Source organism: Haliotis cracherodii, unplaced genomic scaffold (genome assembly GCF_022045235.1).
Source record: "Haliotis cracherodii isolate W230 unplaced genomic scaffold, xgHalCrac1.p SCAF_3, whole genome shotgun sequence".
Classification (NCBI taxonomy): Eukaryota; Metazoa; Mollusca; class Gastropoda; order Lepetellida; family Haliotidae; genus Haliotis; species Haliotis cracherodii.
In genome coordinates this window covers 41,977,517-41,992,191 of record NW_027266286.1, presented here as the reverse complement: position 1 = coordinate 41,992,191, position 14,675 = coordinate 41,977,517, and the positions used below count along the sequence as shown (strand labels likewise).

Sequence of the window (14,675 nt, the reverse complement as noted above, 5' to 3'; positions counted from 1 at the left end):
CGCAATGTCCGTGTCATTAAGTTCGATTTACTGAACATATTCCTTTGTGACATTTAATTGTGTTTTTACGACATTTATATTTGTATACGGAGTGAGTGAGTATGGTTTTACGCCGCTTTAGCAAGATTCCAGCAGTATTACACCAGCAATGGGCTGCACCCATGGTACCTTGTGAATCCAGGTCTTCGGCGTGACAACCAAAGGCTTTAACCACGAGGCTACCCCACCTTGATCTTTCATACGGGTCATTTTCTGTTTTATTGTTCTTTTGAAAATTCAAGATACAAAGGTGAAATTCAAGATGCTACATTTCAAGATTCACTACTACATGTAGACAACTTGCCGCTATCAGTGTAATGTATTAGTAACGCGTGTACACATTATAAATTTAAACCCAACTCACTCACTCACTGAAATTTATTATAATAAGTCGAAATTCTTATTTTGAAACTTTAAAATCATTTTCTTCAAATTTACACTCATGTATCTTGTAATTTAAAGTTAGTATCTTTAACTTTCAACATAGCATCTTAAATTATCAACATGGCACCTTGAAATTTCAATACAGCATCTTGAAATATCAATGTTTTATCCTGAACTTTTACTTAAGAAATAATAATGCAAATAGCCCTACTTTTATAATATATACCGGGTAACTCTTTTTATAGGATGCTGATGTGCGAATCATTGTTGGCAGTTTTTACGAAAATATGGCACGACAAGTATTTTGTGAGGTAAGTAAACTTGCTAATAAGCAATACGTGAACAGTTTGATGTTGACTTTAAAGATTTCTTGCTGAACATTGCTAAATATTTTCATATAACAGAAATAATTAGAAGATGTGATATAATTTGTATTGAAATATATAGACAAATAAGGAGTTTCTCTCAGGTGCAATTCCATCAAAATGTATAAGCTAAATTGATAAAAGTACAGGAATATTTTACAAGGCAAGGGGTGGGGGCACGGATGGCCCATTCGTCTAGGGCACCGCAGTTCTCTGTGCAGAAACCTATGATTGTTGGTTCGAATCCAGGTTCACCCCGGTTATGTTTCTAGGTTTGTCAGCACCATACCCGTGCTCGTTGGTCTTAGACCTGCATCACTTCGGGCTTTCCTCCCACATTAAGATGACACGCCGTGATATAACTGGATTACTGTTAAAAGAGGCGTTGAACCCAACGCACTCACTCACTAACGAGGCAATTAAAGTGCCCTTAAAGGGCATCTATTATTAACCAGTAAATGATAAGTCCATCTCTACTTTTTGTGTTAATATTTTAACAGAGAGACATCAGCTTGACATGTTCACACACGTATAGCACTAACAAGTTCTTTTGTGAACATGTTAATAAACCCTAATAATGTCTCATTTGGAATTAATGAATATTCATCATAACCGAATCTCCATACATGAATATATCATCATGTGTATTATCTAGGGATTCGACAGGAAATCAATACGTGCGGTGAGTTTTGCTCAGGTTTCAAGATGACATTATTGTCCTTTGAAGCAAAGGTGGGAGGGTGTCTCTCGGTCGCGCCGTTGCCATGATGTTGTTCTGAATTTATCATCGATATGATTCCATCTGCCGATCCCCTGACACCCCAGGTTACTGTGTCACTGGTACCGTCAACCATGTGCCATGTGGGATTGCATGCATGACGCAGATATCCCTCAACAAAGCATTAAGTTCATTACCCGTGGGATTTCCAGAGCACAATGCTTGACCGACTACCCATGTCACCCCGCCCCGGCACTGAAAATGAACCAATATGTAAAAAATAATATATAAAAACACCAGCCAGTACTAGCTTATGTGACACGACATAAATCGTTAAAATACATTTGTATAGAATAATTATTTTCGAACACTATTTCCGATCGCGAGCATGGTGAAAGGAAATAATCACGAATAAACAAAATATAATACCCCCCTTGACGTCGTGAATATTAGTTATTAAGTTGAAGAAAAACCTACGAATATCTTATTAAAAATGATAATTTAGTTATACTGTTTTTTTCGTTTACATATCCCCGACCGCGTCATATCAAAAGACGTTAAAAGATGGTACTTGTTGTTACCCTGTCTGGCGCTCGGCATTAAGGAGCTAAAACAAAGACTGGTCGGTTCGGAGTCAGTATACTGTGTCTGAGTGGGGTATTCATGTTAAACTGCGGCATGCATGGTTCCTCAGTGAGCTAGCACTATAAATCGGCATCAGTCCAGACTAATACAAGCAGCCACACACACACGTGCATGCACGTCGCTATATTAGTGCAATAATCTTGAACGCGACGTTAAACCCAATTTCACCTTACCTCTTCGTTTAAATGAAGATTGAACATATACAGCTAAACGATAACATAATTCCTTACTTAACATAATAAATGTAAATTGGTCAAAGTGTAACACTAGTGGATATAGCGGCTTCATATCCACAGCAAGGTCCATGTTGCCTCTGATCAGGTCAGCGTAATACTCACAGGAGAAAGGTAAATGCACTTCATCCCCAACAGGAGTGGAGCGACAAAATTAGCGGCTTAATTCTATTTCTAAAGGCAGAGTGCCACATCTTAATTTAGCCAATAAATCTATCTGAGACCTTAAGTACATAAAGAGAAACATTTAGTGTAGTCATAGATACCCTATCTGTTCTAAGTGTATTACCATTGTGAGACCAGTATCGTTCCTTAGTTGATTAACTGCGTGAAAAACTGCGTGCGAACATCAGAGAAATTTCGAAATGTCACCTACATATTATTCTGACGTAATTATACACACACAGCCTTTGTATAGATAGAATATTGGAGTTTGTTGTAACCGTGTCCGCATAAGAACAGACTGTTAGGGTCGTGTCATGTATCGCCTCACCAAAAGAAAATAAAGAGACATTACACAACATTTCGACGAATTTCAAAGAATTAAGGATGGCGTCTGTTGGGTGTATTGTGGTATGAGAAGTGTTACAGAGACTTACACGTTGGCAAAGTGGGACTCCTTGCAATAATAATGTATGCATCTAAAAAAAGACAGGAGTACGGAAACATGAGGAATTTAATCCCAAGATACGATAACCTGCGTCAACCAAGTCCGCGAGACTGGCCACCGCCCGTTAGTCGCCTCTACAATCATAGTCGCCTTTTACGGCAAGCATGGCCATGGGTTGCTGAAGACGTAATTCTACCTCGGATCTTTACGGGTCTCGTGTGTCATGTAATCAATGAAATCAATGTTTGATATAATCACATTTATATCATAAAAGTACGGGAGTCTTTTAGGGCCACCACATACAAGCTTTCTTTTCTACCATATGCAAACTATCACTCCTCTCAGTATGTGTTGTGGTGACAGGATCCGCTGGTCTTTGGTTTGAATCTAAGTTTCAATCGGATTATTGTCCTTTCTCTGTGTGCAGCAAACTCGAGTTTTTCGCTAATGTAATACATGTCTTTGACCAACATCACTTTGTTTTCTGCTTCCTATTAAGCTGAGAAGTAATGATCTGAATGAAGCGCTATTTGAACGCTATCAAACACAACCTTCTCACATACGTGTTCCTACAGGCTTACAGGGTAGGACTATACCGCTATCAAACACAACCTTCTCACATACGATCTTACAGGCTTACAAGGTAGGACTATACGGCAATAAGATCGTGTGGGTGATCAACGGGTGGTTTGACGACTTCTGGTGGCTGGTTCCCGACGTCAATGTGGACTGTACACCGGAGGAGATGTCGCGAGCAGTAGAAGGCTACATCGCCGTCGACAGGCTCTACATCAGCCCCATAGAGATCCCCGCTATATCCGGCCTCACCCCCTCCCAGTACCTGGCTGTATATGCCAACAGAACCAACAACGTCAACTACCCAGGGACCAAGGCCGCACCCATGGGGTACGACTCCATCTGGGCCCTGGCTTTAGCTCTGAACGACACTCTCACGGAACTTATTGATACTGGTGAGACCAGACTGGTCAAACATTTCTTTCTCAAATACTGAAATGTAAATATGGTGGAATGATGTTGGTTGTTGTAAAAGGAAGTACACACCCATGTTTGATGGTGACTAAAAATATAACAAACAAGTAATGGTTATTCTATGATCATATATTTTGTTCGGGTATCACAGTGTTTTTTTAGAACTTATTTTTGCAGTGTTTCGGCGACTATTTACTGCCTTGTAACTTTTTTTCACATTTCATTTATTTGTAATTATTTCGTCAAATCCAATTTTCAAGCGTGTATTTTCTTTGGCCCGGTAGTTTATATATAGTTCCTAAATAACCGCTCGTGTGTATACAATACATGAGTTTGTTTGTTCGGAAGATTTAACAAGGGGCGTTGCCGTCCGGAATAACCACGGTTCACTGTACTATGATGCTGGTTTTAATCATACGGGGGGAGCTTCAGTTTGAATTGGGATATAAGTGAGTGAGTGAGTGAGTGAGTGAGTGAGTATGGTTTTACGCCGCTTTTAGCAATATTTCAGCATTATGACGGCGGGGGACACCAGACATGGGCTTCACACATTGTACCCATGTAGTGATGAAGTAATGGGGTAAAGGGTGCTGGTGTTTAAGATGACGCACACCTCTGTGCCGGTTTATTCAGGTTTACACAGACCTATCCGTCAACCAGGTGGTTTCTCGAAACCTGAAACAAATATCTAGTACAACTTAAAGGGACATTCAAGTCGTTCCATCAGCGACCCAAGTTGTTAGTTGCTATGGAAACCTTAACACTGTAGCAGGTCTCGTTTAAACAGTACTGGGCAATACAATATGTGTTAACAGAAGTCTTGTGATAAACGTTTAATCGAGCTGTATTGGTGACGCGTATAGAACGGGGGTTATGTAGGGAAGTGTGGATGTCACATGGTACCTTAGGTCTTCCATGCCTTAAGTATGATTACATTTTACATTTGTTTTTCGTTGAAGGAAACCCCAAACGGCTTGAGGACTTTGCCTACAGTGATGCCGAACTTGGCCTGCTTATTTGGACCAAGATGTTGAATGTCAAGTACAGAGGGGTCAGGGGTCAAGTGGCGTTTAATGAGAAAGGTGACCCCGTGGCTATGTTCAGCATAGATCGTGTTCAGGGTGAGTTCAGTCAGGAAGAGTGTTGTCAAGTAAAGATAGATCGTGTTCAGGGTGAGTTCAGTCAGGAGGAGTGTTGTCAAGTAAAGATGGATCGTGTTCAGGGTGAGTTCAGTCAGGAAGAGTATTGTCAAGTAAAGATGGATCGTGTTCAGGGTGAGTTCAGTCAGGAAGAGTGTTGTCAAGTAAAGATGGATCGTGTTCAGGGTGAGTTCAGTCAGGAAGAGTATTGTCAAGTAAAGATGGATCGTGTTCAGGGTGAGTTCAGTCAGGAAGAGTGTTGTCAAGTAAAGATGGATCGTGTTCAGGGTGAGTTCAGTCAGGAAGAGTGTTGTCAAGAAAGGATAGATCGTGTTCAGGGTGAGTTCAGTCAGGAAGAGTGTTGTCAAGTAAAGATGGATCGAGTTCAGGGTGAGTTCAGTCAGGAAGAGTATTGTCAAGTAAAGATAGATCGTGTTCAGGGTGAGTTCAGTCAGGAAGAGTATTGTCAAGTAAAGATGGATCGTGTTCAGGGTGAGTTCAGTCAGGAAGAGTGTTGTCAAGTAAAGATGGATTGTGTTCAGGGTGAGTTCAGTCAGGAAGAGTATTGTCAAGTAAAGATGGATCGTGTTCAGGGTGAGTTCAGTCAGGAAGCGTGTTGTCAAGTAAAGATGGATCGAGTTCAGGGTGAGTTCAGTCAGGAAGAGTATTGTCAAGTAAGGATAGATCGTGTTCAGGGTGAGTTCAGTCAGGAAGAGTGTTGTCAAGTAAAGATGGATCGTGTTCAGGGTGAGTCTAGTCAGGGTGAATATATCAACTATAGACATATCGTGTTCAGGGTGAGACTTGTCAGGTTGCATATGTCAACTATAGACATATCGTGTTCAGGGTGAGGTTAGTAAGGGTCAATATGTCAACTATAGACATATCGTGTTCAGGGTGAGTCTAGTCAAGGTGAATATGTCAACTATAGATATATCGTGTTCAGGGTGAGGTCAGTAAGGGTGAATATGTCAACTATAGACATATCGTGATCAGGGTGAGGTTAGTCAGGGTGAATATGTCAACTATAGACATATCGTGTTCAGGGTGAGGTTAGTAATGGTGAATATGTCAACTATAGACATATCGTGTTCAGGGTGAGGTTAGTAAGGGTGAATATGTCAACTATAGACATATCGTGTTCAGGGTGAGTCTAGTCAGGGTGAATATGTCAACTATAGATATATCGTGTTCAGGGTGAGGTTAGTCAGGGTGAATATGTTAACTATAGATATATCGTGTTCAGTGTGAGTCTAGTCAGGGTGAATATGTCAACTATAGACATATCGTGTTCAGGGTGAGTCTAGTCAGGTTGAATATGTCAACTATAGATATATCGTGTTTAGGGTGAGGTTAGTAAGGGTGAATATGTCAACTATAGACATATCGTGTTCAGGGTGAGGTTAGTCAAGGTGAATAGTTTGGCAACTAAAGATCGAGCGTGTTTAGGGTGAGGTTAGTCAGGGTGAATATGTTAACTATAGACATATCGTGCTCAGGGTGAGGTTAGTCAGGGTGAATATGTCAACTATAGACATATCATGTTCAGGGTTAGGTTAGTCAAGGTGAATTGTTTGGCAACTAAAGATCGAGCGTGTTTAGGGTGAGGTTAGTGAGGGTGAATATGTTAACTATAGATATATCGTATTCAGGGTGAGGTTAGTCAGGGTGAATATGTCAGCTATAGACATATCGTGTTCAGGGTGAGTCTAGCCAGAGTGAATATGTCAATTATAGACATATCGTGTTCAGGGTGAGGTTTGTCAGGGTGAAATCAATCGGCGAGTTCAATCAGGGTGAGATCAGTCAGGGTGAATACTGTGAGAACTAAGATCATTCTTTGCTTAAAATCAACAAATAATGCGGTTTTCAAAACTCTGATAGCTTGTCACTTCTTCATGGCGTTTCACTGACATGTTTAACACAAATACTTAATTTATTTGATCTAAGCATTCAATATTGTATTCATAGTCGATTTCGTATTGCTATTTCATTCAACAGACCTTTAGATTTCGTAGTGCATCTAATCAAATAAGATGTCAATTAGATGCCAACTGCACAATTTCCCAATCTGTCTGTTAAGCGACTGAGTTGTGATGAATGGTCGATATGTTTAGGTTTGTCAGTGTTTTTTATTAAACATATTTTGTTGTCCAACAAGACAAAGAGATTGGGCACAAGTACTAGTGCAACACTTTTTACCGCCTTCTCCTGTCAGTGATTGTGATATCAGTGTACATGTTTAACTGATTTGTGCGTACGTACAGCCTGCCTAAAAAGTCCACACAGCGAGAAGGTCGGTTGTCACACTCTGCCTTGTTACACAGACTGGTTCATGGCAGTATATGTGCTGCGTCATAATAATACGGATGCGATTGCCATTTTATTTACAGCTCATATCTTCTCGAAGAATAGGTACTTAATGTCATATAAGGGACTATTTAACTCGTTCATGCTGATACCTTCTATCAAACGAAAGAATGAAACAGACGTACTTTAAAAGTATATATATATTTAAACAACTGTTCACATTCGGGTAGACAGAGTACAGACTTGTGGATGGATAGTCTAACAGAAAAAAGCGCCACGTCTACTACTGCTTGACGTACATAACGTTGCCTCCGGTTACAGATCAAACTTTGTAATTTCACGTGCACGTGTTTGGTTACTATGGAAACAATTATAGAAACACTGCAAAACAATTCCGTGTCACGTTTTCATTAACCCAGCATGATTCATTCACTGAAAAAATATAATTCCGTCATATCAGTTGCTTCTCAATCCATGCGATTTCCCATTAAGATCTTGATTGAAGATAATTACTTGTAGACTGCAAAAAGAAACGTGGGGAAACATGTGTAATTCTACAGGTGCTACACAACACCCAGTTCATTACCTTCTCATACCATCACGAGCTTGGAGACATGTCCGTATCCTGTTTGAATTGATGCTTTTAAGCAACGTCTGTCAATCAATAAATGTGTGTTATTACTATCTGATCAAGGAACGCACTGTACACGGAAACGAACAGGTGTCTATTTCAATCTGTAACGGATGTGGCTGGCCATTGACGTAAAGATGAACAAGAGTGTCTACTCCATCACAGACCAAAATGAACAATTAAATGAACGGTTACAATGCTTCCGCAAACTTCTCTGGATTGGTACATAAGGATGCGAGGTTTTCGGTAGAAATACCCATTTTTTTTTGTATCTGCTTTCCTACGGACCGGTATCGTTGCCAAATTTCAGTGCTTCTGATTTGATCTAGAGTTCGTTCGACCTCCGATCCTAACTATGTTTTTTGTTGAAAACTAATAGCGAATAAACAAAAATAAGGATGGCTTAAAATGATTTATTAATTGTACATATAAAAAAGACATAATGCTAACATATTTATATATATGAATCATTCAGTAAGTTAGTGAATATTGTATAGGGCAACACCAGTATATTTTGGAGGCAAATTCAAAACACTAAAATTTTGGTAATGGTCATTAAACTTATTTTAATTATCATTGGCGTAAAGTTGCTATCAAGAATTCTTTAAAGTGTCACAGGCTAGATACAGCTTCCCAATTGCAATTGGTAAATCAAAGTAAGAAAAAGTTCCAATATACAATACATCTACTATACAACACTTGTACCACACGATACATCTACTATACAACACTTGTACCACACGATACATCTACTATACCACACTCGTACTACACGATACTTCAACTTAACAACACTTCTACTATACAACACTTGTACCACACAATACATCTACTATACCACATATGTACTACACGATACATCTACTATACCACATATGTACATGTACTACACGATACTTCTACTATACCACACTTCTACTATACAACACTTGTACCACACGATACATCTACTATACCACATATGTACTACACGATACTTCTACTATACCACATATCTACTACACGATACTTCAACTTTACCACACTTCTACTATACAACACTTGTACCACACGATACATCTACTATACCACATATGTACTACACGATACTTCTACTATACCACATATGTACTACACGATACTTCAACTTTACCACACTTCTAATATACAACACTTGTACCACACGATACTTCTACTATACCACATATGTACTACACGGTACTTCTACTATACCACATATGTACTACACGATACTTCTACTATACCACATACATGTATGTACTACATGATACTTCTACTATACCATACTCGTACTACACGATACTTCTACTTTAACACACTTCTACTATACAACACTTGTACCACACGATACATCTATTATACCACATATGTACTACACGATACTTCTACTGTACCACACTCGTACTACACCATAATATTAATATACTATACTTGTACTACACGATATTTCTACTACAAGATAGATCTGATATACGATACATCTACTACAAGATACATCTACTACAAGATACTTCCACTGTACGATACTTCAAAGCATCTATCAGTCGTGTCACAGAACGAAAAGTAGTGATATATAGCCTGGTTTATATTTCTGTTTACACTAAGATATACAAAATATATTTCGTTGTTTTGAGCACATACAAGCCTTGATGACCTATGTACACATGTATTCAAACAATAATTTTCAGTATTAATTTGTACACTACTTAACTTTTGCAAGGGATAATCAGATATGTCACTATATTTAAATATTCACGTGATATACCATTTGTGTACCATGGAAAGATATTCCTGTCAAAAATGGAGTAATATATACAGCACACAAACATAATTTACGCTTGAAATGAGGGGTATTGATTAAAAGGCAGGAAACCAATCCATTGACAACTGATCACGCTTGCTCAGTTCATTGTGTCATGCATGTCATAAATTGCTTTTCAGACACGAAATTAGTCGTTGATATCGTCACATGAGTATTTTAAGTAAGATTTCTTCTGAATCCATGAACACAGATTAATGTATCACAGCTGTTGGAGTTCACGAAGAGAGTACCAAAGAAAATTACCAATAATATTTTCTATTTACAATGTCGATAACAAATACAGTCAAGTATTGATCCCCCGCATGACTATGTATATATTCCCAGGTGGTGAGGTTCAGATGGTTGGTCTCTATGATCCGAACTTGGTCGCCGACGTGAAGATCGAATGGCTCCCAGCTACACCCATCGTATGGGCAGGTATAACTCTCAGATCACACTGGTTCTATTATGCCCAGTGCATTCATTACCTGAAGCACTGCAGGCTAAGGACACGGTACACACTTTGTGCAAACAGAGCCGGACGTTGGGGCGCTAATGGACCGCTGGTCGAGTGTGTATTTAGTCGATATAAAAGATAAATACAATTCTGTTATATCTCGCCAAACACTTGATCTTGTACATGGGGTTTATCATAATAGAGAGTCTCTCTTAAGTTCTTACTGTGCTCGTAATTGTCGACATCAATATTTGCTTGTCCCTAATCGGTCAGTGAAAGAGGGGGTATGTTGGTTAGACAGTGATCCTATTTCGTATATCTGTGTTTGCATATGTGTTTTGAGTATTGAGGCATACCGTTTCTTCAAGGGTGTCTTGTCATTGAATTTAAACACTCGTCATCTGTTACACGTGGATTTAACATAAAGTTCGATGGCACGTAATCTGTAAACTAAACACTCGCGAAACTGTTGCATGGCCATACAGAAAGCCATGAGTTACACTGACAATGACCAGGCCCCGCTCCACGAAGCCATCTTAGCGCTTGATTCACAAATGTTGCAACATGCTAAGCTCTTACAATCGTGCCACTAATTAATCATACTATATTGTTTTTTATTAATTTGTTTTTAAAAATAGCGAAACATTATTTTATCCATCTCTATATTTAAGTCACTATCTATAATTTGCCGTAACACTTAACACAATATAGTTATGTTATCGAATTTTTAAAAACACCTGAATTTATATTCCATATTTTCAAATCGTACAGTAAAGACGCGAAATGTCCAGGGATGACGATGATCAATGATTAATTATATATACTTGCATTGGTTACTTTCATTATTTTTAGACATTAAGTTCAGCAAGACATACATTTATAACATTTAATGTTTTAGGTGGAAAGATACCCAAGGACTCTTTGACGATCTATCGGACCACCACCCGCCTGTCCTTCCCTCTGTATCTGTCCATGTGCTGCATCTCGGCGCTCGGCATCGCCCTCAGCATATGTTTCCTTGCCTTCAACATTCACTTCAGGAAGTTGCGGTGAGACTCATATATGTAACAAATACGTAGCTAGAAGGATGAGCTGGTGTTAAACTGAGACTTTCCAGCACCAGATCGACAGTTGGTTAAACTGAGAATTTCGAGATATAATCTACAGTTGGTTAAACTGAGAATTTCGAGATATAATCTACAGTTGGTTAAACTGAGACTTTCGAGATATAATCTGCAGTTGGTCAAACTGAGGCTTTCGAGATATAATCTGCAGTTGCTGTAACCATGACTTCCGAGATTTAATCTGCAGTTGGTTAAACTGAAGCTTTCGAGATATAATCTGCAGTTGGTCAAACTGAGGCTTTCGAGATATAATCTGCAGTTGGTTAAACTAAGGCTTTCGATATTTAATCTGCAGTTGCTGTAACCGAGACTTCCGAGATTTAATCTACATGTATAGTTGGTTAAACTGAAGCTTTCGAGATATAATCTGCAGTTGGTTAAACTGAGGCTTTCGAGATATAATCTGCAGTTGGTTAAACTGAAGCTTTCGAGATATAATCTGCAGTTGGTTAAACTGATCATGAGACTTTCGAGATATAATCTGCAGTTGGTTAAACTGAAGCTTTCGAGATTTAATCTGCAGTTGGTTAAACTGAGACTTTCGAGATATAATCTGCAGTTGGTTAAACTGAAGCTTTCGAGATATAATCTGCAGTTGGTTAAACTGAGACTTTCGTGATATAATCTGCAGTTGGTTAAACTGAGGCTTTCGAGATATAATCTGCAGTTGGTTAAACTGAGACTTTTGAGATATAATCTGCAGTTGGTTAAACTGAGACTTTCGAGATATAATCTGCAGTTAGTTAAACTGAAGCTTTCGAGATATAATCTGCAGTTGGTTAAACTGAGGCTTTCGAGATATAATCTGCAGTTGGTCAAACTGAGGCTTTCGAGATATAATCTGCAGTTGGTTGATCTGAGACCTTTGAGACAAAATCTACAACCGGGTACACTGAGACTTAAGAGCTCCAACCAGCAGTTGGTTTAACTGAGACTTTGATGGTACAATCCGAAGTTGGTTTAATTGAGACTCTAGAGGTGAAATCTGCAGTTGGTTTAACTGAGACTTTCGAAATACAATCTGCTGCTGGTTAATTTGAAATTTCCGGGTTACGAGCTGAATAGGTCGAGTTCGTCATACCGAGACTGAAACAATTGTTGGTGTACTAACATGATATGTGATTGAATGCGGGTGTCGCAGTGCCATGCACCAGTGATATTTAACCCTCCAAGCATCCGGGTCTCGGAAGCTGCGCTCGAATCTCATATGAGCTTGGACAGGACCAACGAGTGAGTGAGTGAGTATGGTTTTACGCCGCTTTTAGCAATATTCCAGCAATTTCACGGCGGGGGACACCAGAAATGGGCTTCACACATTGTACCCATGTCGGGAATTGAACCCGGGTTTTCGACGTGACGAGCGAACGCTTTAACCACTAGGCTACCCGACCACCCCTCAGGACCAACGAGAACCCAACAAGAAGTATATTTATTGTCAAACTGCCTGTCAAATATTTTTGCACATGTAACTGTCTACTTTATATTCTCAAGTCTATCCTAATACCAGATATATAATTCCACCTATATTCTACCAGTATTGTGAAGATGTCGTCACCACGCCTGAACAACGTGATTCTTGCGGGATGTGTACTCCTCTACATCACAGTGTTCTTAGAGCAGACGGATAAGGAGCTTGTGGCAGGCCTCTGCCTTGTGAGTAGACTTAACCTTCTTTATTACTTTTCTGGGCACCCCTCCACCCATTTCACAAAGCTGAATCCGAGATTGTGTCATACATTTCTTTCGTCCTTCACTAACGATTGTAGGATTGAAACATCTGGTAAACTGATTTCATGTATGTATCAAATGATGATGGCATTGGTCACTAAACCCCACTTGTACCTACTCCCAGGACCTGCACGACTGTGTAGGTTGAGCAGTTTCTATTTTACTGTCAGCTAGTGTGGAAGTAAAGCTCGACGTGAAGCACATATTTGTTGCAAGTGAGTTGGGTTTAAAGCCGCTTTGAACAATATTCCTTTTCTATAACGACGTGTCAGCTCAATGTGGGAGGATATCCCGAAATCATGCAGGTCTCAGACGTTTGCCACTTTGGTGAAATCCACTTTGATGCTGACAAACCTAGAAACATAATCGGGACGAACCGGGATTCAAGCCCACGATCATAGGTTTCTGGGGTGCCCAAGGGACGCATCTCTGCTCTATGCAGCCCGTGCACCCTGATGGTTGTGAGCTCATATGAGGCGAATGTTTGGTTCAAACCAGTTGGATAGTGGTAGCGCTGTGGAAGCGCTTAGTCAAAGAGTAACTTCAGAAATGGCCTCATATCTTTACATTGCAGTATTGTCAACATTCACTTCAGAAAGATGCAGTGAGACTCATATATGTAACAAATGCGTAACTAGAAGGGTGAGCTGGCGTTAAACTGAGACTTTCCAGCTGCGGATTGACAGTTGGTAAAAATGAGACTTTCTATTTCCAGTTGTTAGTTAAACTGAGACTCAACTGTACATCATGCTTGTCCTAAGAGGTGATGAGGGTCGCGTAGTCAGACTCTGTACCTCATGGGGCATTTCGATGCGGTGGGGTCGGTGGGGTAGCCCAGTGGTTCGCTCGTCACACTGAAGACTCGGTTTCGACATACCCCACATGGATACAATGTGTGAAGGCCATTTCAGGTGTCTCCCGCCATAATATTGCTGGAATATTGCTAAAAGCGGCGTAAAACCACACTCACCCACTCACTCGCTTGCTCGCTCGCTCACTCACTCACTCACTCACTCACTCACTCACTCACTCACTCACTCACTCACTCACTCACTCGATGCCAATGCCTCCATGCTTGCCACTCACTCATCCACTGATGTCTTGCCCCTGTAGGGATTCCAGGTCAACACGACTACCCAGCAATCTATGCTTGCCGTTAGAGGCGACTACTAAATGAATCAAGAGGTCATACTCAGAGGTTATCGGGAAAGCATAGTACCCGACGGCATAAAACGTAGCTCATAGTATCAATCACTGACCTGTCCCAGATTCGATTACACACGCCGATTTGATAACTTGAATATTGCTGACTGTAGCGTTAAACAGAATTAGTGCACTCACTTCTGTTGTGTATCGTGCTCGTGTGTCACAGTCCAAGGTGTTCCTCCTGACGCTGGGCTTCTCCATGGCGTTCGGGGCGCTGTTCGCAAAGACCTGGAGGGTGCACGTCATCTTCACGAACGCCACGAAACAGAAGAAGGTAATCAACTCTACCGCGGTG

The 14,675-nt window shown here is 40.1% G+C and overlaps 1 protein-coding gene across 1 annotated transcript in view; it reads left to right on the top strand.

Annotated features, from left to right (window-relative positions):
* The window catches only part of LOC139474310 (gamma-aminobutyric acid type B receptor subunit 1-like), a 41,264-nt gene that overhangs the window by 14,309 nt on the left and 12,280 nt on the right, over nucleotides 1–14,675 (top strand). Inside the window, exons 5-11 of the mRNA XM_071257268.1 lie at nucleotides 669–734; nucleotides 3,629–3,965; nucleotides 4,944–5,105; nucleotides 10,211–10,303; nucleotides 11,221–11,371; nucleotides 12,982–13,099; nucleotides 14,547–14,654. Of these exons, the coding sequence (XP_071113369.1) occupies nucleotides 669–734; nucleotides 3,629–3,965; nucleotides 4,944–5,105; nucleotides 10,211–10,303; nucleotides 11,221–11,371; nucleotides 12,982–13,099; nucleotides 14,547–14,654 (1,035 nt within the window). The remainder of the gene's footprint in view (nucleotides 1–668; nucleotides 735–3,628; nucleotides 3,966–4,943; nucleotides 5,106–10,210; nucleotides 10,304–11,220; nucleotides 11,372–12,981; nucleotides 13,100–14,546; nucleotides 14,655–14,675) is intronic.